At 37.7% G+C, this 21,774-nt stretch overlaps 1 protein-coding gene across 1 annotated transcript in view; it reads left to right on the top strand.

Annotated features, from left to right (window-relative positions):
* The first annotated feature begins 15,827 nt into the window (after positions 1–15,827).
* The window catches only part of KCNH7 (potassium voltage-gated channel subfamily H member 7), a 526,117-nt gene continuing 520,170 nt past the window's right edge, over positions 15,828–21,774 (top strand). Inside the window, exons 1-2 of the mRNA XM_062200019.1 lie at positions 15,828–15,903; positions 17,527–17,757. Of these exons, the coding sequence (XP_062056003.1) occupies positions 15,828–15,903; positions 17,527–17,757 (307 nt within the window). The remainder of the gene's footprint in view (positions 15,904–17,526; positions 17,758–21,774) is intronic.

The raw sequence follows: 21,774 nt of genomic DNA, 5'->3' as shown, positions 1-21,774 counted from the left end.
AAATGATGCCTAAAAAGTGTGTTCATTTTATGCCTTACTCTATTTTATGGTCTTATTCTATGCTGTAATAGGTTGACATGTGGAAGACTGGAGCCTGAGTAGCTGTGATCACTCACATAGGCACTACATACCTCCAATACTGAACTCAAAAAACAAAAAAAACAAAAAAACAAAACAAACAAAAACAAAACTTTGAGCTCCAGTGAGCTTCCCTGATTGGCAACACTTCACGTGTGTGCATCTGTGTGGTCATGTATTTCTGAGAATATTGAGCTAGTCCTGATTTGACTAGGAGCCCATATCTGGAAGCTTGACTGGCTCTTGTGTATTTCACATGCTTATATTCCGTTTTGTTGATTTGAATATGTATACTTTCACTGTAACAAATTATAACAATAAATATAGCAACTTTATGACTCTTGTGAGTCTTTCTAGTTGTCAGTTAATCTGAGAGTGGTCTTAAGGAATAAGAAAACACCAAGAGATAATTGCTCCTTTTACTTTGCTTTCTACAAGGTGCACATTTCACTACTGTTGACTAATACAATGCCATTGGGAGAAACTGAATGAAAGCATGTGATATTTCTTTTTTAAAAGATTTGTTTATTTATTTTAAAGGTACAGTTACAGAGAGAGAGAGAGAGAGAGAGAGAGAGAGAGAGAGAGAGAACGGATCTTCCATCCACTGGTTCACTCCCCAAATGACAACAATGGCAGGAGCTGGGTCAATCTGAAGCCATGAGCCAGGAGCCAGGAGCTTCTTTCAGGCTTCCAGGTCTCTCACATAGGTGAGGTGGCCCAACAACTTAATTCATCTTCCATCATTTTTCCCAGGTCATTGGCAGAGAGCTGGATTAGAAGTGGTGCAGCCCATATGGGATGCCAGTGCACAAACAGCGGTTTTGCCCACTATGCTATAACACTGGCTTCTATGATGCTTCTTATAACTGAATGTGAACCTGCAATGATTTCAAAATAAAATCTTTTTAAATATCTCTCTTAACTGTACCCTTAAGATGGTTGCATTTTATTTCATATCAATTATCCATCAATAAAGTTGATTGCATAATTTTTGCATGTTGACCCAAATGTTTTAAGACAAAACTATGAAAACAAACTGCTTTGTCAGTAAGATGATTATGCTAAGTTCTAAATTGCTTGTTTGTAAGACTGTAGACCTTGCCTCTCATATAATAACCAGAAAGATGAATTTCCTTGATGCTGGAAAATTTTATTACTAAATCAACTTCATACTTTTCTACATAGGTTGAATCTTTTCCCAAAGACTAATCAATCTCTCCCACAAATAGGTCTTCATAAGGCAGCCTTATCATTTTGTCAGAAATATTCAAATATAATGTGAAACTAGTTTATACCAATGGAAAATTTCTATTATCAGCACAAAATGTGATATTTTTTAAAATATGAATGTGATATTAATCACTAGGATTGTTTAGAGTGATAACATTATGAAAATAGACAATTTAAAGATTACATTAATGATCAAGAGATAAGGTGATAAAAATCTGAAATCTTAAAGTTTGGAAATAAAAGTAAAGGAAAACAACCTAATACATTATTATCATATAACAATTTAGCTTAATACACTTAAAATAGCAACAATATTACCTGTGCATTTTCTTTTAAAATAGAATATATGACTATTTAATGGTTTATTAATATTGTATAAGAATTATAAGTATTGTTTTTTCTTTCAAATTTAATTTAGTGCTTTTCCCCCCTGGTAGATAAATAAATAACTCATTATTACTTACAATATATGAAACAGATACTGCTAAGTTTTGTTAAATTTGTTACACGGTTATCTTCAGACTATTAGTTAATTCAACCAACACAAAATTGAATATACTGGGGACGGCACTGTGGTGTAAATAGGTTAAGCCCACGCCTGTAGCACCAGCATCCCATGTGGGCACGGATTCGTGTCCTGGCTGCTCCGCTTCCAATCCAGCTCTCTGCTGATGGCCTGGGAAAGCAGCAGAGGAGGGCCTAGGTGCTTGGCTTTCTGCACCCACATGGAAGACTCAGAGGAGACTTCTGGCTCCTGGCTTCAGATCAGCCTAGATTTGGCTGTTGTGGCCATTTGGGGAGTGAACCAGTGGATGGAAGACCTTTCTCTGTCTCTCTCTGTCTGTAGCTCTGTCTCTTAAACAAATAAATAAACTTTTATTTAAAAAATTTGTATGTATATACTTCATATTGTATTGTTTAGTAAATATTTAATCTTTATCTGAAAGGTGATGTCTTGCGAGTTGTACAGTTCAAATATTAGAGCGATTTTAATTTCATTTCTACAACTGTATAAATATAATCAGCACAGTCCAGACATATAGTATCATAAAATATGCCTACCATCCTAGAAATTTACCTCTGAGCTCTATACACTTCATTCACTTCCTCATTTTCTAGCCTTTGACTGCAATCTACTTTCTATTTTTATTTGAAAGATAGAGTTACAGAGAAATGGAAAGAGAGTGAGACAGAGAGAGACAGAGATATCTCCAATGACTGGGACTGGACCAAGCCAAAGCAAGGAACCAGGATCATCATCTCTGTCTCCCACGATGGGGGCAGGGGCCCAGACACTGTGACCATCTTCCAGTGTTTTTCCCAGGCCATCAGCAGGGAGCTGGATTGAAAGTGGAGCAGTGGAAACTTGAATTGGGCTCATATGGGATGCCATCTTTGAAGATGGCAGTTTAGCACACTGCCACAATGCCAATCCCAGTTTTGCATTTTTAAAAAGAATTTTATTTAAATGGAGCTATAGAGTTTGAAATCTTTTGTGACTAGTTCTTTTTTTCCTTTAGCATAATGCTTTCGTGATCTATACCTATTTGCATATATACTATGGTTTCATTTTATTCTTGTGTAGTATTCAATTATATAGATAAACAAAAATTCTTTTATGAATTCACCAACTGTTGGCCAGTGGGCAATTCCTTTTTTTTTTTTTTTTCTTTGACAGGCAGAGTGGATAGTGAGAGAGAGAGAGAGACAGAGAGAAAGGTCTTCCTTTTTGCCGTTGGTTCATCTTGCTGATCTGAAGCCAGGAGCCAGATGCTTCTCCTGGTCTCCCATGCAGGTGCAGGTCCTTGGGCCATCCTCCACTGCCTTCCCGGGCCATAGCAGAGAGCTGGCCTGGAAGAGGGTCAACCGGGATAGAATCCGGCACCCCAACCGGGACTAGAACCCTGTGTGCCGGTGCCGTAAGGCGGAGGATTAGCCTGTTAAGCCATGGCGCCGGCCGGGAAATTCCTTTTTTTAAAAACAAATTATTTATTTACTTGAAAGGCAGAGTTACAGAGAGAGAGAGAGAGACAAAGAGAGGGAGAGAGAGGTCTTCCACATGGGTCCAAGGGCCCAAGCACTTAGGCCATCTTCTGCTGCATTCCCAGGCATACTAGCAAGGAACTGGATAGGAAATGGAACAGCTGGCACTTGAACGGGCACCTATATGAGTTGCAGGTGCCACAGGCAGTGGTTTTGCCCACTACAACACAGTGCCAACCCCAGTTGGACAATTTCTAATTTGGGACTATTATTAATAAAGCTTATATAAAGTGTTAACATACAAGTCTTTAAATAGACATATACTAGAACAAACAATAATAAAACAGATACTTAGATTTATGTCTTTATCAAAAAACTATGATTTTGGTAAGAAAAATATTTTAATAAGGCTTGTACCATTTTTATTGCTATCAGCAATATATGAGAATTTCAGATGTTCCATGTCCTCATCAACACTTAATACTGCCAAATATACTTTCTAAAGGGTTCAGCCATTCTATTTGGGCTAAAGTGGTAATGTTTTTTGGTTCTGGTGTACATTTAACTAATAACAAATAATATTGACCATATTTTCAAGATTTTTTATCACCATGCCTATATTTTCTTATTTTTTCAGCTACATTGAGGTATAATTTGTTAATACAAACTGCATATGCCTAAGGTGTACAACTGGATTTTTTAAAATTTGATTTATTCATTTGATTGGCAGAACAAAAGGGAAAAGAGAAGCGGTAGAGAAAAGATAGACATAGTGAGAGAGGGAGGGAGAGAAGATGGGAGGGAGAGAGAGAGAGAGAGATTTTCCACTTTCTTTTTCACTTTTGAAATATCTTCAGTAGCCAGGACTAAGCAAGGTTGAAACCAAGATCCAGGAACTCTATCTTGATCTCCCATATTGGGTGTCAAGGACCCAAGCATCTCTGAAAATCTTCTGTTGCCTTCCCAGGTACAGCAGAAGGAAGTTGAATGGAAAACAGAGTAGCTAAGTGTTGAACCAGTGTCACAAGTGGGGCTTACCCTCAGCACCATAACACAGCCTCACACTGATGTTTTTATACATGTATAAATCATGCAATTATGACCACAATCAAGTCAATTAAAATTCATCACCTCTCTCTCTTCCCATCTCCTTGTTTCTGGATGCTATTGACAAGAACACTTAATATCTAACCTCTTAGCAAATCTGCTTTAGTGTAGTGTCTATTCAAATTTATTTCATATTTTAATGAATTTTTTTTTTTGCTCTCTCATTGCTGACTTTTAAAAATACTTTATTCTTGACATAAATCCTTCTTTGGAGATATGCATCACAAATAGTCTTCCCCAATCTTTGGCCTGTCTTTTCATTTTCTTAATAGAATAGCATTTTTTTAAAATTCTGTTGAATGCTATTTTATCTTTGTTTTGTAATATGGATTTTTGTGCTCTTTTTAAAACTATGCTTCTAGAAATAAAAAATTTATTATTTTTTACTTTTGACCTGAAAGTGTTCTAAGCAGCAATATACTATTTTTCCCTATTGAACTATGGAGCCCATTTTTTGAAACTAATTTTTTATTATTCAAATATATTTAGGTCTATTTTTTGAAATCTCCTTTTGTTTCCAATGTGTGTGTGTCTTTTTAAACAATGTTCCATAATCTTGATTAGTGCCATTTTATAGTGAGTACTTAAATCAGCTACTGTAAGTCCTCCTACTTAGTTCTTCTCTATTACCAATCTTTGGGCTTTTGTAGTTGTTATGAGTTCAATATAAATTGTATAACTGACTTGTTAATATTTTAAACAATAAATCTGGCTTTTCATCATGATTGCTGTGAGTCTATTGCTTAAAGTTTAAGATAACTTTCAATACTAAGTCTTCATCTATGAGCATTTATTTCCATTTATGTATTCTTCAATTTCTCTCAGAAATGTTTAGTAATTTTTGACATTTAAATTTTATTTATAATTTTTAAGTGTATACTTTTGTATTCTACAATGTATAAGTTGTTTTAAATTGCCTTGTGGTTGAATTTATATTTCTACCTATTTATTATTAACACGTAAAATTAGTCATAAAGCTAGTTTATTAGTTACAATGCTTTTATTGTGAACTCCTTAAGATTTTCTGCCAAAACAATGAATTAACCTGTTAGTGAAGATAATTTTACTCCCTCATTTACAATCAGTATGCTGTTTGTTTATTTTCCTATCTTATTGAACTAGCTGCAACCTCCAATGCAATGTTGAATAAAGATATGTGTGGACATTCTTGCCTTGTTCTTGGTCTTAAAGGGAAAAATTCAGTTTTTCACTAAAAGTATGCTATTTGAAAGAGGTTTTTATAGGTGTCCTTTGTCACATTGAAGAGAATCCCTAATCTTCGTGTTTAGGGTTTTTTAAATGATAAATTGATATGGTCATTTTTTAGCAACTATTAAGAATATGTAGATATAAATAGATCAGAAAATATTTTATTTCAAAATATAGTAAATTATACTGATATTTAAATATTAAACCAAATGTGCCTTATTGATATAAACCACATAATTAAAATTTGGAGAGATACTGTGGTTATGTTCAAGAAATATATCGCTCTAAAATATCTCATTTTTTATTCTTCTCTCTCTCTCTCCCTCTCTCTGTCTTTTATCTATCTTTTTTTCTCTGCCTATGAAAAAGTTTATAAAGATTCATTGCAAGGAAAAGGAATTGGTTGACATGATTGTGACAGCTGGTTAGGCAACTCCTACATATGTGAGGCAAGGAAGCAAAAAGGACAGGTTAGAACTCTAAGGCCAAAACTGAAGGTGCAGTCTCCATGGATAAGGCTTAATTCTGATGGGATCAAGACCATCCTTGTTATACAGAAAGATCTTTGCTTCAACTGGTCTAGACTTTGTAGCATTGCATCTGCAAAATATCTTCACAGTTATACCTTGATAAGTGTTTGAGTAACTTGGAACTCTAGCCTAGCCTAGTTGATGCATTCACTGGTTATTTTAGTCTGTCTGTGCTGATGCAGTAGAATACTACAGACTGCATAATATATAAGCAACAAATCTATTGTTCACAGTTATGAAGGTTGGGAAGTCCAAGATCAAGACATCAGCAGGTTTGATGTCTAGTAGGTAGTCAATCTCTTCTTCCATGCTGATGCCTTCAACACTATGTTCTCACATTGTGGAAAGAATAGGGTAGGGAAATGGACTAGACAGCTTTCTTTAACTCCTTTATAAAGTTTTTATCAAATCCTAAAGGTTGGATTTTTTAATACTTTACATTCAGAACCATATTTCAACACTGATCTGGGAGATGACACACTCATTCAAACCACAGCACCAACCAGTATGTCAAATGAAAGGCAATAACATTGTATATTCTAAATTTCTAAATATTTGTGGGGGCCAGTGCTGTGGAATAGCCAGAAAAGATGCCGTCTGTAGTGCTGGTATTCTGTATGGGTGCCCGTTCGAATCCTGGCTGCTCCACTTCCAATCCAACTCTGCTTTCCCAGGCCATAGTAGTAGAAGCAGTAGAAGATGGTCCAAGTCCTTGGGCCCCTGCACCCATGTAGGAGACCCAGAAGAAGGTACTGGCTCCTGGCTTCAGACTGGTGCTGCTCCAGCCATTGCAGCCATCTGGGGAGTGAACCAGTGGATGGAAGACCTTTCTCTCTCTGTGTCTCTGACTCTGCCTTTCAAATAAATTAAATCTTCAAAAACAAATGTGGGTATATTGACTTATTTTTCCTTTTCTTACTAGTTTAATTCTAGAGAATTCTAGAGAAATATTTTATGTTTTAATTTTTTACACTTTACAGCTTACCTTGGTAATGTGTCCATGTCCACTTGTAATCAAGATGATTTCAGTTATTCTTTCGTGAAATTGTCTCTAAATGTCCAGTAGCATTAATTCTCCATTCTTCAAAGTGTGGGGTTTTTGTTTGTTTGTTTGTTTGTTTGTTTGTTTTTATCACTGGGTTTAAGAAATTTTATGCCAGGGCCAGCATTGTGGTGTAGTGGGTTAAGCTGCCACCTGTGAATTGCTATAAAGGTGCCAGTTCAAGTCCCAGCTACTCCACTTCTAATTCAGCTCCCTGCTAATATGCCTTGGAAACCAGCAGAGGACGGCCCAATGCTTGAACCCCTGCACTCGCATGGGAGAATAAAAAGAAGTTCCTAGCTCTTGGCTTAGGCTTGACCCTGCCCAGGCCATTGCAGCTATCTTGGGAGTGAATTAATGGATGGAAAACCTCTCTCTCTCTCTCTCTCTCACACACACTCTCTCACTCTCTCTCTGTAACTCTGCCTTTCTAAATTATATTTTTTAAATGGAAATTTTATTCTGATCATGTCATCATAAATTTTATTGTTATATATCTAGGTGTGGCTTTTCTTATTTTCTTTTGTTTGAACTTTGTTGAACTTAGTGGATCTCTGAGTTCTAATTTTTATCATGTTTATAAAAATATTATGATTGTTTTTTATTTTTTATTAAAGATTTTATTTTTTATTTGACAGATAGAGTTACAGACAGTGAGAGAGAGACAGAAAGAAAGGTCTTCCTTCTGTTGGTTCACTCCTCAAATGGCCGTAATGGCTGGAGCCGCACTGATTCGAAGCCAGGAGCCAGGTGCTTCTTCCTGGTCTCCCACATGGGTGCAGGGCCCAAGGACTTGGGCCATTCTTTACTGCTTTCCCAGGCCACAGCAGAGAGCTAGATTGGAAGAGGAGCAGCTGGGACTAGAACTGGAGCCCATATGGGTTGCCGGCGCCTCAGGAGGAGGATTAACATACTAAGCCAAGGTGCAGGCCCCTATGATTACTTTTTAAAAAGTTTCCTTTTTTAAATTCTTTTCTTGTTCTCCTAGGACTCCATTTATGTGTATAAAAGAACTTCAGAAAGTTTGTGGAAAATAGGACCAGAAGAACATCACTTTCATGCAAATATTTCCTAAAACAATGCATATACATATAAGGGATCCTCAAAACATTCATGCAAAATGCATATTATGAAAAAAACTATCAGAGCCTATGTTGTGGCATAGCAAGTAAAGCTACTGCTGGCAGTGTAAGCATCCCATTTAGGCTCCAGTTCAAGTCCTGGGTGTTCCACTTCCGATCCAACTCTCTGCTATGGCCTGAGAAAGAAGTAGAAGATAGCCCAAATGCTTGGGCCCCTGCACCCATGTGGGAGACCTGGAAGAAGCTCAAGGGCTCCTGGCTTCAGTTCAGCCCATCTCATGCCATTGTGGCCATATGGGGAGTGAACCAACGAGTGGAAGACCTCTCTCTCTCTCTCTGCCTTTCAAATAAACAAATAAACCTTTTAACAAAGCAAGAAAAAAAAAACTATGCATTGATTTACTTGTGCTTATTTGTATAAAGGTAGTTCATGTATGTTTATTATAACCTTTCAATAATATCATCTACTTGTTTCAAGAACATCTTGTTCTTACTGATGTATTTCTCTAATTTTTTTTTCCTCTTAATATGGTAGCTTTCATGCTTTTTGCATGCCTGATAATGTTGGTCGGATGTTGGACAGTGTTATTCATGTGTCTAAGGGTACTTGGTTTTATTGTATTCCTTTAAATAGTGTTGAGCTCTCTTCTTGGGACATAATTAGCATATCAGTATAATCCTTTTGAGACTTGCTTCCAGCTTGGCAGAACAGCCTCTACTTAAGGTCTAATTTCACCCCTCTAAAAATGCAATATATTTCTGACAACCCTAAGCAGTGTTCATGTATTAAAAAAATTCTCATGTCAGCTGTAGATAGCAACTATTCCCAGTTCTGTGCAAATGTTGCTAGTTATTCTGCAAGTCTTTTCCTCATTTTCTTCACTGAGCCTTGGGTACCTTTCTCACACACTTAGAAAAGTCAGTTCTCATGTAGACATGTGCTGAACCCTGTGAAGATATCAGTGCCTCTCTTTCTGGGAACCTCATTCTCCTCCCGGAATTTGTCTCCTAATGGACTCTGATGATCATTTGGTTTCTCATTCCACGCGCTACAGACAGGAACTTCTCTTTAGCCAGTAATCTAGGAGCAATAATAAAGTAAATCTTGTTTTGTCTCTCTTTTGGAAAATGCTCTCCTAAATTTCTTGTTATGCATGTCTGAACACCATTGCTTTCTGTATTTTGTCCAATTATACAGTTGCTAAAAGTGAAAAGTTAAACTCCAATCAAATTACTGCATCATGAACAAATGAGAAAATTCAAATTATGGTTTCCCTATTACTTAATTTTGGGAAAAAAAGGCTGAGTACTAGTGCACAAATTTGCTTAAATACTAAATATAAATGTCAATAGCAGGATAAAATCTATCTATACTTAGAGGCAGCTTAACCACTATATTGTTTTAAATTTACTAAAGAGAATTACTTCCAGAAAAGAACCAATGCTATCTAGAGTAGCTCTAGAAAAATATACTTCCACAAGGTATAAAGACCATACAAGTTAAACATAATGAATACAACAAGTTAATCAACTTAGGTAATTGTAAGAGTGAATAGGTAAACAATTTCAAGCTCTACTGATATAAAAAGTAGTCTCATGCTACATGTTAACCTTCCAAAGAGCTTTGTATAAGGATTTGCTCATTTTTTCACCCAAGTGCTAAATTATTTATTAAGTTGAATAGAAAAATCAGCTCCTAAGTCAACCTTACCAACATATTCTAACAAATCTTCATCTAAAATATCTATATAAATTTTATTTTAACAAATTTTTTTATTTTAATAAATTTATCAGGGTATATTTTCATAAATCAGTTCAGTTAGGTCACTGTCTCAAGTCAATTGCAGATTTTTTAAAAAAAATTATTTATTTGTTTATATAATTTAAAGTGTTACAGAGAAGGAGAGGCAGAGGCAATGAGAGAGCGAGAGATCTTCCATCCACTAGTTCACTCCCAAATGGTAGCAGTGGCAGGGGCTGGGCCAGGCCAAAGCCAGGAGCCAGGAGCCAGGAGCTTCATCTAGGTCTCTTTCGTGGATGGCAGGAGCCCAAGCATTTGGGCCACTTCCATTTCTTTCCTGGGCACATTAGCAGAGAAATGTAAGGTAACTGTAGGATAGCCATTATTTAGTAGTCATTATATGCCAAATTTTGTGCTAAGCTCTGAATTCCGTTTTTTTACTTAGTCTTCACATAAAATTGAAAGATGGAGTTTGTTATACTGATTTGAGTAATGAAGCCATGAATAAGATGGCTAAATTATTTTCTTATTTTATGTTATAAAGGGCAACATCAGCTTAGATCCCAATTTCCCCTTGCCCTTTCCACTAATCAATACTTCACAGAAATATTGTTGTTTTAATTAATAGCATAAACATGCCTGTATCTTATGTGGTTTCAGGGCTATAGAGTGCAATACAAGTTGAAATCTGTCTAACTTGCTACTGTAAAGTAAGAGGTTTCTTATGTTAAATGTGACCCAGTTAATAGGATAATACCTAGGGTCCCCATAGAAAACTTCATAAAAATAGCCAGTAAAATGTTGCTTTGTGGTCATCAGATCATTTAACTAGTTTTGCTAAGTTGAGGAAACTTCACAATGATTTCTTCAGTTTACATTATGTTCTTTCAAAAATTTGGAATAAATTAAATCACATATTTAATCTTAGAAACTTCCCATTCCCTGTCAATATGAAAATAATGACACTTAAATATTTGATCATTGTTATATTATTTCCTTAAAAATTCCAGAAATGATATAAGGGGGCTTTAAACTTCATGAAAAATGCATATTATGAAAAAACCACACATGAATTCAAAATATTTGCACTAAAATAAATTTATCTTTTAAATCAATTTTTTTCATAGATATTTTGAAACCCCCTTAAGCAAGGTATTTGAATAGATTACAATGTAAGTATGTTAAACAGGATTTTATTAATTCTGAGTCTGTATAGAGAGTATTGTGTGTATGAAACATTTATTGCTCATTATGTGGTAGACATTGTTACTTCTTTTACATCCATAAATTCTGAAGTCACCAATTTAAAGGTAACAGATAATTAAGCAATTAAAAATATATCTCAATCTATTCTGCATCTTTGTCTCCAAGCACATCATATTGAATGTTAAGTTTTACATGTGCTAGGATTTCAACAGTTCAACTCATGTTTGTTGCTTCATATTTGGACTTTCAAAGAAGTTCAAAAATACTGTAAGCATATGAAACTTGGTCTCAACACAAAATCTGAAGTTAGCTTTTTCAAAGGGTGGAGATGGTGAACAGAACAAGTTTCCAGGCAGTAAGTAGCCATGATTTCCATCTTCTGGTTTGATTCTATTATGCTGAATATAGATTAATGTACTTGTCTTCACTGTACCAATGTATAATGTATGAACATGATTACTGGGATAATTTAGAAACAGGATGCCTTTAATCTTCTGCCCAGATCAATCAATTATAATATATAGCTTATAGAATGTTCAAGAATCCTACATTGTACCCTTAAAAGAAATAACTTTAGAGTTAAACAAAGTTGGGGAAAATGTGAATCTCACAGAATACACTCATATGGAACAAAGACAAATTACACAGGTGGAACTTTAACCATTATGTGTTTCATTAACCAGCACAAAGAGAAACTACTTTGAAAATGATACACAAAAACAGAATATTTTAGGGAGCAGAAAGCTGCTTTGACTCTTGAAGAAGCAAAATGGAATTCAAGGGATCCCAAATTCAATAACCTGTGGAAATTAATGTCAGACTCATAAATACAGACAGTATTTATAGTTACTTTCTCTATGCCAATAAATTTTGTCACATGAAATATACATCCTATATTTCAAATTGTACTTCTAAATTTTCTTTCTTTTTTTTTAATTTTTTACAGGCAGAATTAGACAGTGAGAGAGAGACAGAGAGACAGAGAGAAAGGTCCTCCTTCCATTGGTTCACCCCCCAAATGGACACTACGGCCGGTGCTCAGTGCCAATCCAAAGCCAGGAGATAGGTGCTTCCTCCTGATCTCCCATGCAGGTGCAGGGCCCAAGCACTTGGGCCATCCTCCACTGCACTCCCGGGCCACAGCAGAGAGCTGGACTGGAAGAGGAGCAACCGGGACAGAATCCAGAACCCCAACTAGGACTAGAACCCAGAGTGCTGGAGCTGCAGGTGGAGGATTAGCCTAGTGAGCCGTGGCACTGACCCAAAATTCTCTTTCTATAAAACAGTATTCATTCAGAGTTCACAAGATCTTTTTTAGAAAGTATTATCCATTTGACCTTGTCATAGTGTCTTGTGGTATTGTTATGCTACTAAACATGATTACAAAGAAGTTTATACATGAAAAATCTATTGCAGCCTACACAAGATACAGTTTCTTCAGCTTTTCATGGGATTCTTAAAGCATTTTGTATTTTCAGTGAGTTTGAATGCAATTAAAATATATTTGCCTTATTACATTTCTATAACTTACTGTTGTACTACCATGCCAACATACCGTGGTTAAAATAAAAATTGTACATGTAAAATTAATTGTAACTCACACAAAATACACTTTAAGTTTTCTCTGGAGTCCTTGGTGCATTTTGAGAAGAAGGTGTGATTGGATTTAGATTAAAAGCTAAGTAGAGGCCGGCTCCGTGGCTCACCTCCGCCTGGGGTTCTGGCACCTTGGGTTCTAGTCCCAGTTGGGGCGCCAGGTACTAGTCCCGATTGCTCTTCTTCCAGTCCAGCTCTCTGCTGTGCCCTGAGAGGGCATTGGAGGATGGCCAAAGTGTTTGGGTCCCTGCACCCGCATGGGAGACCGGGAGGAAGCACCCGGCTCCTGGCTTCGAATCGGCACAGCACCGGCCATAGAGGCCATTAGAGGAGTGAACCAACGGAAGGAAGACCTTTCTCTCTGTCTCTCTCTCACTGTCTATAACTCTCTCTGTCTCTCTCTCACTGTCTAACTATGCCTGGCAAAAAAAAAAAAAAAAAAAAAAAAAAGCTAAGTAGAAATGGAGGGTATTTTGAAACTTGGATTCAAATAATATTATATGTTTTCATGGGTATCTGGAAAAGAAGAGTGGTATGTATGAACATATGAGGGCCACTTCCCTGCGCTTCTGTTCTATTGTTTGTGTCTGCCCCTTGTAAGCAGAGAACAGTTGCTAAGGGCAATCAGAGTCAGCACCAAGGATAGTTCCACACACATTCAGCACCTGGGAGAGAACTCTCCTCTAGCAAGCTCAGCAGCAGTAAGCTAACAGAATGACAGAATGATCTTCTTGCAAAGAAGGAGAAGGAGAAGAAGGAGAAGGAGAAGGAGAGGGAGAGGGAGAGGGAGAGGGAGAGGGAGAGGGAGAGGGAGAGGGAGAGGGAGAGGGAGAGGGAGAGGGAGAGGGAGAGGGAGAAGGAGGAGAACTTGTGCATGGGAGAAATGTCTCTTTTTATATGCCAATAGAGGCAACCGTACAGATTCAGGAAAGCTCAGCTACCATAAGATCCTGGGGGTTGTCGCAGATTGCTTCTTTTTAAAATAAAGCTAATTAACTGGAAAATTCAACGTTCCTAGGCAATGTCTTCCGTTTGGCTCATTTTCATTGCTCTGATATGATAGAGTGGGAATTGCTTAGTTTCTTGTTTTTATTTGGAACTGTTATGTTGGTGTGGGTTTTCTGAAACATAGCATAAAGAAAAGTTGCTACGCTTATTTCCTTGTTATTTCTTGCAATCCACATGTTTCACCTACCTAAACTAACCCTGCTTCTTGGCACTTCTCAATTCTATCTTCTTTACTTCATTTCAGATGTAGGCTGTAGCTGAGAAAATATGAACCTGATAGACTCAAGTCACAGGCGAAGAAGGCTAGTGGGCTGCAAGAATCCCTCAAAACTGTCTCGTGCAACTGCTAGACAGGAGTCTCTGGATCTTTATCAGTAGCTGGAAGCAGACGTCTGACCGTGTTCTACTTCTGTGGATTGAAGTGGTGGCAAATTCCATTTAGAGAGGGAGGCTATTAGGTTAAAAACGGGGATAACGTAAATGCTGGGGAAAGAAGCAAGCAAAACGACTTCTAAAGCACACTTTCCTGACACAGCTTGTCACCTTGGGTTTCCTCAGTCTCCAGAGGACAGCTTGCACAGAAGTGCTGCTGTGCGTGCCCTGAGCGTCCCGCGTCGTCAGCCTCTGAGAAGCAAGAGCCAAGCGGACTGTGCTCTGCCCCCTTGGACCCGTTGCTGTCCTACACGATATTGGTTAGACATGGTGGCGGAAAGCTGAACGAAGTGACGAGTCTGCTCCTTACCAGAGTGGCACCTCAGGTCACACGAAGGCCCGCAACTCTTAGCCCCACCCACCTTTTGTTCCTTCTCTCTGGCGCCCCGCCTCGCCCATTTCAAACTCTTTTGAGTGTTTTGCACCCGTCGCTCATCCGGTCTCCGGCCTCTTTGGTGTTTCTCACAACCTCCAGCACCTGGAGAGCCAGTCGCCCCCACAACCTCGCAACTCCTCAGGGGCTCAAGCCTTGAAACTGGGCATGCTCGGCGGCGCGGGCTTCCTTCAGCGCCTTGGAGGCGGGAGCTCCGCGCTGGGCAGGGCCGGGCTTGCCAAGCTCCCCACCAGCCCGGGCGCCCACCCCGACAGAGCCCAGGGCTCTGAGCCCCTCGCCGAGGCCGCGCCTGCACCTTTGAGGGAGGTTCAGCCTCAGCCTCCATTCCTTTGCTGAGGGACTGTTTTCCCACCTGTCTTTTCTTTGCAGCTAAGGATGCCTTAACCACTGCGGCGTGAGGAGCTCAGGGATGGAGCCCTGTGGCTAGTGGCCCTGGAGATCACCTTCCCAGAGTGGCTGTTTGTCACTGAGTTTTGGAGATTTCTTGGCTGGCCTCCGCTAAAGCACGCTTGAGTAATCCGAGCTGTGGCGGCGCCCAAGCTCTCAGGATAAAGGGAGCGAGTGTGTGTGTGTGTGTAGGGGGAGAGGGCGGAGATAGAAACGTCAACCTCCCCCCCCCCCCCAACACACACACACACACCACCACCCGGCGCCCCAGCCTCTTTTTTTTCTCTCTACCCTCATGCAAATGCGGCACAAGTCTTCCCTATCCCCCCCCCCCACCGCCGCACACCCCGCACCCTCAAGCCGTCCCCGGGGCTCTGGGCAACAGCCAGGTTAAGCCCATTTGCACTGGGAAATTAGCGCTGTTTGGGAGAAGAGAAACAGATCGATTGCCCTTGTGACTCCCCGCCCCCCTTCCCACCCACCCCACCCCCACCGCTCCCTCCCTGCTCCCTCCCCCGCCACCTCCCCTCACCCCGCCTCCTTCCCGCTCCCCACCCCCAAACCCTCTCACCCGCGGCAGTCCGGTGCGAGGCCCCTCCGGAAGGCGAGGGGAATGGATCGGACTCTGGTGGGGAAGGCGGGTGTCTAGAAGGGGTGCTAATGGGAAGAGCTTTCTGGTTTCAAACGAGGATGCTCTGCCGCCGAGAGCCGCTCGCTCGCTGGCCTGGGCTCTAGCCCAGGAGAGATCCCGGGAGAACTCCAGAGCTCCGGGGAGCGCTCCTCGGAGCCCCGGCTCAACATGCCTGTTCGCAGGGGGCATGTGGCACCACAAAACACGTTTTTGGGGACCATCATACGGAAATTTGAAGGGCAAAGTAAGTCCATTTGTTCTCTTCTCTCTCCCTCGCTTTCCGCTTTGATAGTGCACTTGGCGTCCGCCGCCTGCGAGCTGGGGAGACGGGCAACTCCAGGCTCTAAGTTGAGACTGTGAAACCGAGCCAGGAGGTTCGGGTGGCAGCGGGAGTGGTCTCCCTCCGATATTAATTTTGATTTACATTTCAGATTATGGTCTCCATTATAGGAGGCAACTTGATCCTCCTCTCCCACCGCTCCATTAACTGCCTTGCTACTTAATGTCCTACTATTCTACTATCTTAAAGGGAACGTGTGGGTATAACCTGGGTTTATATTATCGGGCTGTTTTACTGTAGACTTTTTTAAAGTCAGGAGCAGAGCGGAGCAGACACTTGGAACAAGAGAATGTGCATGGTAGTAGCAATGTAAATGGCTATGCAAACTATATTTTACCTTGGTTACATTGCAGGGTGGTGCTGTGACAATGATGCCTGCAGGCTGTTAGTTTATAGGAGCTAAACTTTGTGTTGAATCAATGCAAATGCAACCCAAGCAGGAAAATTTGGAAAAACAGTATCTCATCTGTGCTGGCTCCTAGTGCAAACAGCTGGTTATTCAAAGGACTATTTCTGTCCCTTCATTATAACCTTAAATTTCTCATCTAGAGATTTAAAAATGAAATACATTAAGCAAATCCCACAAAGAACAAATGCAAAGGACTTTAATGTTCTTATATGGACTAACTACAGGGAATGAATTATTATATAAATATATTAATTTAAAATCCCACACTTGTCAGTTTACGTTCGACCTTCTCCCAAGTCTATGTTAAAATACATTTATGTTGTATATTTTACAGTTGCTTCAGCTCTGCATTTCGTGCCTGAGGACCTGGTACCTTGTGTACAAATTAAAGTTGCATATACTATTTAACATTCTATTAAAAGTAATGAGTCCTTTGCATTACAATTGCTACTTCCCATACAGAAACTCAAGGCTCTCCCACAGTAAAAGTGAAAAAGTGTTAACATAATATTTACTCTGTATGTATAAATAATTTTATCTTTCGGAAAATATATGAAAGTGTGACCCTTTGCATTATTGAACTGCTAATACATGTAAAGCACTTTGAGTGTCAGTGCTAGCTGTCATACACACACACACACACACACACTAGTTTGCCTTAGAGTGCTAGAGAAAAGCCAAATCCAAGAATAATAACTACTTTGGGAAAGTTGTATTCTAACATCCAAGGTTAAAGTGAGAAATATGATGTTTCATTGTTTTAGCTCTGAAAATATTTACCTTACATTAAGTGGCATTCTGTAAATATCAATGGGCCAGCTGCTTATCTGAGTGTCTACTGGGACCCCTGAGAATCACAGGGCTTAACTACTAAACTTTTTTGGAAATTTTATGCTTCCATTTGAAGAGTGGTTCCTTAATACTTTATGTTAAAACTACTCAGAGTTATTAATTCCCCATTTAAAATTTGTAGGTTTTTTGTGTTTTCTTATTTTTGGAAAGTGCAGAGACATTAGCAATTTAGGGGAAGTACCTGCAGTTTAGACCTTTTATTATGCAACAGATTTTTTCACTCGTGGAACCTTTTAAAAAGATACCTTACTATCTTCTTATTACAGATAAAAAATTTATCATTGCAAATGCCAGAGTGCAGAACTGTGCCATCATCTACTGCAATGATGGGTTCTGCGAGATGACTGGTTTCTCCAGGCCAGATGTCATGCAGAAACCGTGCACCTGCGACTTTCTCCATGGGCCTGAGACCAAGAGGCATGATATTGCCCAAATTGCCCAGGCATTGCTGGGGTCAGAAGAGAGGAAAGTGGAGGTCACCTACTATCACAAAAATGGTAAAGTTTATCTATTTAGGATTCCTAGTGTTTGATTACATTGAAAATAAATTTTGATTACTGAAAGCGCCTATGCAGAGAATCCCCATTCCATCATCTATATATTCTTGGCTTATAGTATTGTAGGATCTAAGAAGTGTGGATGCTCTCATTAATGAAATGGTACAAATGTTGTTTTTTTTTTTTTTTTTTTTTTTGGTCTTTTAGGAAGGGTATCCTGTTTGAACTCTTCAAAAGTTCAGTACCTTAATATTTTCAAAGATTAAATGCCACAAATCAGTGTTACACATTCCCCTCTATGAGGAATAATACAAAGACCAACAATTTACTGCATACATTTACATGCATTTGTTATAGAGAAATAGAGTTTTATTTGCTTGAACTTGAGAATACTTCACAAAGCAGAGTCCTATTGAGAACTGTATACATGGATCCAAAATTATTACACTTAGAATTTCTTGGTCTTCAAATTTATTTGATAGGCAACATCCCTCATTTTTTAATCCTTTTCATACAAGATTACAAATGATATGTAGAAACTTCTAAAATTAGTAAACTAAGCCAATGTACATTCAAATAATGAAGGCAATTCATGTACTCAAGATGTGTTTTAAAATAAGAAATGTATAAAAGGCATTATGATACTATGTAGTTATTAGTTTTCATTTTTACAGCTGCAGCAAGACTGGCAACAAAAACTTAAGGTCATACCTCAACTTCAAGGGCACACTTCCTTCTTTCAGGCTTGCTATAAGAGCTTAAATATTAGAACTACAATAGTTCATTAAGAAATATACAATCCGTGAACATGCATGCATTAAATAAAAATATTTGTCTATTAATTCATGTATATGAATATTCAAATACATGCATTTTAAGTATATATGTTTTCAACTATAAACATTTAATGATATTTGACAATTTAGGGCTTAAAGGTAAAATGACCTAAAAATATTTCCATTATAGTTAATTTTATCAATGTTGCACCAGCATCCACTTTTTTTTATCCCATTCACAGAGATTAGTGAGACAGATGGATAGCTGTTTGGATTTTTAGAAAACTTTAAGTTTTTATAAATGTGTAATGTGCTATAGCCTGTACCATAAAATGACTCATCATTTGATAAGCTACAGAGAAAAAAAATAGCAGGGAAAAGGTTTGACAGCTCCTCTTATTTTCTTATATGTAAATGTTTCGTGATAGAAAATGTACAATTCTTAATTACTAGGTTTTTCTTAGCATGAACTTGCATGGATATGTGCAGCAAAGCATTATAGGACATACAAGTTTACATAACTTTCTATTAATCTAGAAGGAAAGAAATTATATGGTTATTGTACAACATAGAACTTATTTTTAAAGTTCTTTCCATCTTTCCTCATTTCTCAGTCAGTAGTGATGCTATACCAGAAATGGCATAATTTTCTCTATTGTCTTGAAAATATTTATTGGAGTTAGGCTCTCACAACCCAAATGCAACTTATTTCCTCTGTATGCCATTTATTTGGACTTTCGAATGTTTGACATTTTTCCCATCTGAATATTTATCATAATGTTGACAGATTCTGTATTTTGGTTCTTCAAAGCATGTTGGTTCAATTTTGGTGATTGTGTTTCCTAGGCTATTTCAAACATTTTTTAAATCAACTTGTAGAATTTAAGTATAAAATTAATCTTATATAGCCAAATATACATAGTATATTTGTCAGAATGTTTTCAAACAGAAGTTGCAATCTATTACACTGCAAGTAGAATGATTTGTGAAACTTGGTGAATTTATGTAACATGAGTATGAAAACTTTCTCAAAACTCTTTAAAATAGCAATTTCATATGGAAACAAAAACGTGTTTATAAAATTTTCTGTAGTGAAGAGATAAGTTCATTGTGATTAATGTGAATCTACCTGTGTGATTTGCTTGGTTTTATAAATTAAAATTCCTGTTTTCAGACAAGGAATCTTTATTTGGAAGCTTATTTGAATATAGAAATATTAACTATGGGTGACAATATTGTTTTTATTGATTTAGTTGTCAGATTTGACTCTGTAAGGACTTTAGTATCTTTAAAATTAGTGACAAACTGCCTATTTAGCTTTCATTGATATGAGAAAAATGAGATGATGGGCCAATATTCTAACAAAAATAATCAATTTGAATGACCCTTTTTTAGATTGTGAAGACTCAGTCATACTCATTTACTTTGAATATAATTTACTTGTGTTTTTGTTGATAGTTGATAGATTACAACTGTAAAGTCATAGTTTATGAAGTTCAAATACTCTGATAGTCTTGCCTCATAGAGGTCTGCCATCACTCTACATCTGTAAAATCAGAAAAGGGAAAAGATCAGCAAACTTTCATTGGTTTTTTCTCAGTTACCTTAATTACTTATTTTTGAGGTCACTGACTTTTGAGAGTTTCCTGGTTTCTTAATTATAGAGAGAAGATGCTCCCCTTACTTATTCTTTATTTAGAGTTGCACAAGAATGTGAATGATGTCATAAGCGAAATGAACAAATTATCAAACAGTTGAGATGTTTTCTTTTTGTTATTTGAGAAGCAAAAATATAAGCAAGGCATTATTTCCTAAAGCTGTTTTCAAAAGTGGCCCAAGGGCTTTATAAGCAGTTGCGATCCGTGATCTGTGCAATGAATTTACATTGATGCAGTGCAAGGCAAGCTGCATGATCATCATTGTGAAGCAACATTGCCTACCATGCTTCTTTGTGTGATTATGCGAGGTACAATTGGACTTGTTGTTTACCAGAACATCAATTTTTAAAAACCTAGTTATTTGCAGTAGGAATACTTGACATCCTTTCCTTTGAGAATTCTATTTTACAGTTTAAGTCATTATTGCATAAATCATTTTTGGCAGCTGTGAAATATTGCTTGAGGTGATAAAGCTGTAAATCTTTTGACATAAAACTCTAATTATACAAAACTATGATTATTCTAGGGCTTATATAAGGGTAGCATGTATTTTAATAGCACAATATATTCATTTGAAAGCATCTTTATACCAATAGAGATTGAGAAATAGCAAGCACTTCATTTGTTAACTGGATCATAGTTCGTAGATGATGGGAATAGAAAGGAAATAGGAAAACATTATTTAGTTGGTTATCCCTTAATTTATATCTCATTTGGCTTGTGGTGTATTGTGGAGTAGAGCTGTCTAATTGTTAAACCCCTTCACATACACATACATATGTGATTTTGACCCTAAAATATCAAGCAATTTTAAACTTTGGAAAATCAAAGTAAATTTTTCCAGGGGAACTAAAGGTCTTTTTTAAGTAGGAAAGCAGGACTTAAAATGTATTAATTTTTACAGATCAGAACATTCCTCTGTCTTTGCCATTCTGCTTTCATTGTTACCAAATCAGGAAGAAATACTTCTATTTCCCCTATCTTTATGCTGCTTTTAAAGAACTGAACAATAAGATGTGGCTGAAGTAAGTCCTTACCTGGTCTAGACAGTGATCAGTACCAAGTTCCAGAGGTAATAGATTCAATCAACACAGAAAGAAATCTTGATTGAACATTGAATCTACTATCTCTGAGAATCATGAGGTAAAACCTTCTAGAGTGCTGTGCTTTTCTGAGAGGAGATGAACATGCCCATTGAGTGTCAATTCTTCCTAAGGTAAAGCATTTGGAACTAGAAGGAAACAGCAGGAGGAGATGTGAGGGAGGGCCCACCTGACCTCTGCTTTCCGGACATTTGTTTTAAGGGTGACTAATGTTCATTTATATCTTCCAAACTCCAGATGCTCTCCTGAAATTGTTTTTAGAGAAAAAATAACATTCTAACTAGTGAAGAAACTTTTATAAATAAAGAGAGAATCTATAAAATTTAAGGTTAATAATCACTTTTCTAATCTCCAGATCTAAAAGAAACTTGTTTATATCTATCGCTTCCTACCTTTTGTCATAACAATAAATTATTAATGAAATAATAGAATCTAATGAAAATTTCAGCAGTACAAATACATATTGTCATAGCTTTATAT

The sequence above is a fragment of the Lepus europaeus genome, chromosome 1 (genome assembly GCF_033115175.1).
Source record: "Lepus europaeus isolate LE1 chromosome 1, mLepTim1.pri, whole genome shotgun sequence".
Classification (NCBI taxonomy): Eukaryota; Metazoa; Chordata; class Mammalia; order Lagomorpha; family Leporidae; genus Lepus; species Lepus europaeus.
Note: the sequence above shows the minus strand (reverse complement) of the source record. Positions and strands in the feature narration are given on the sequence as shown.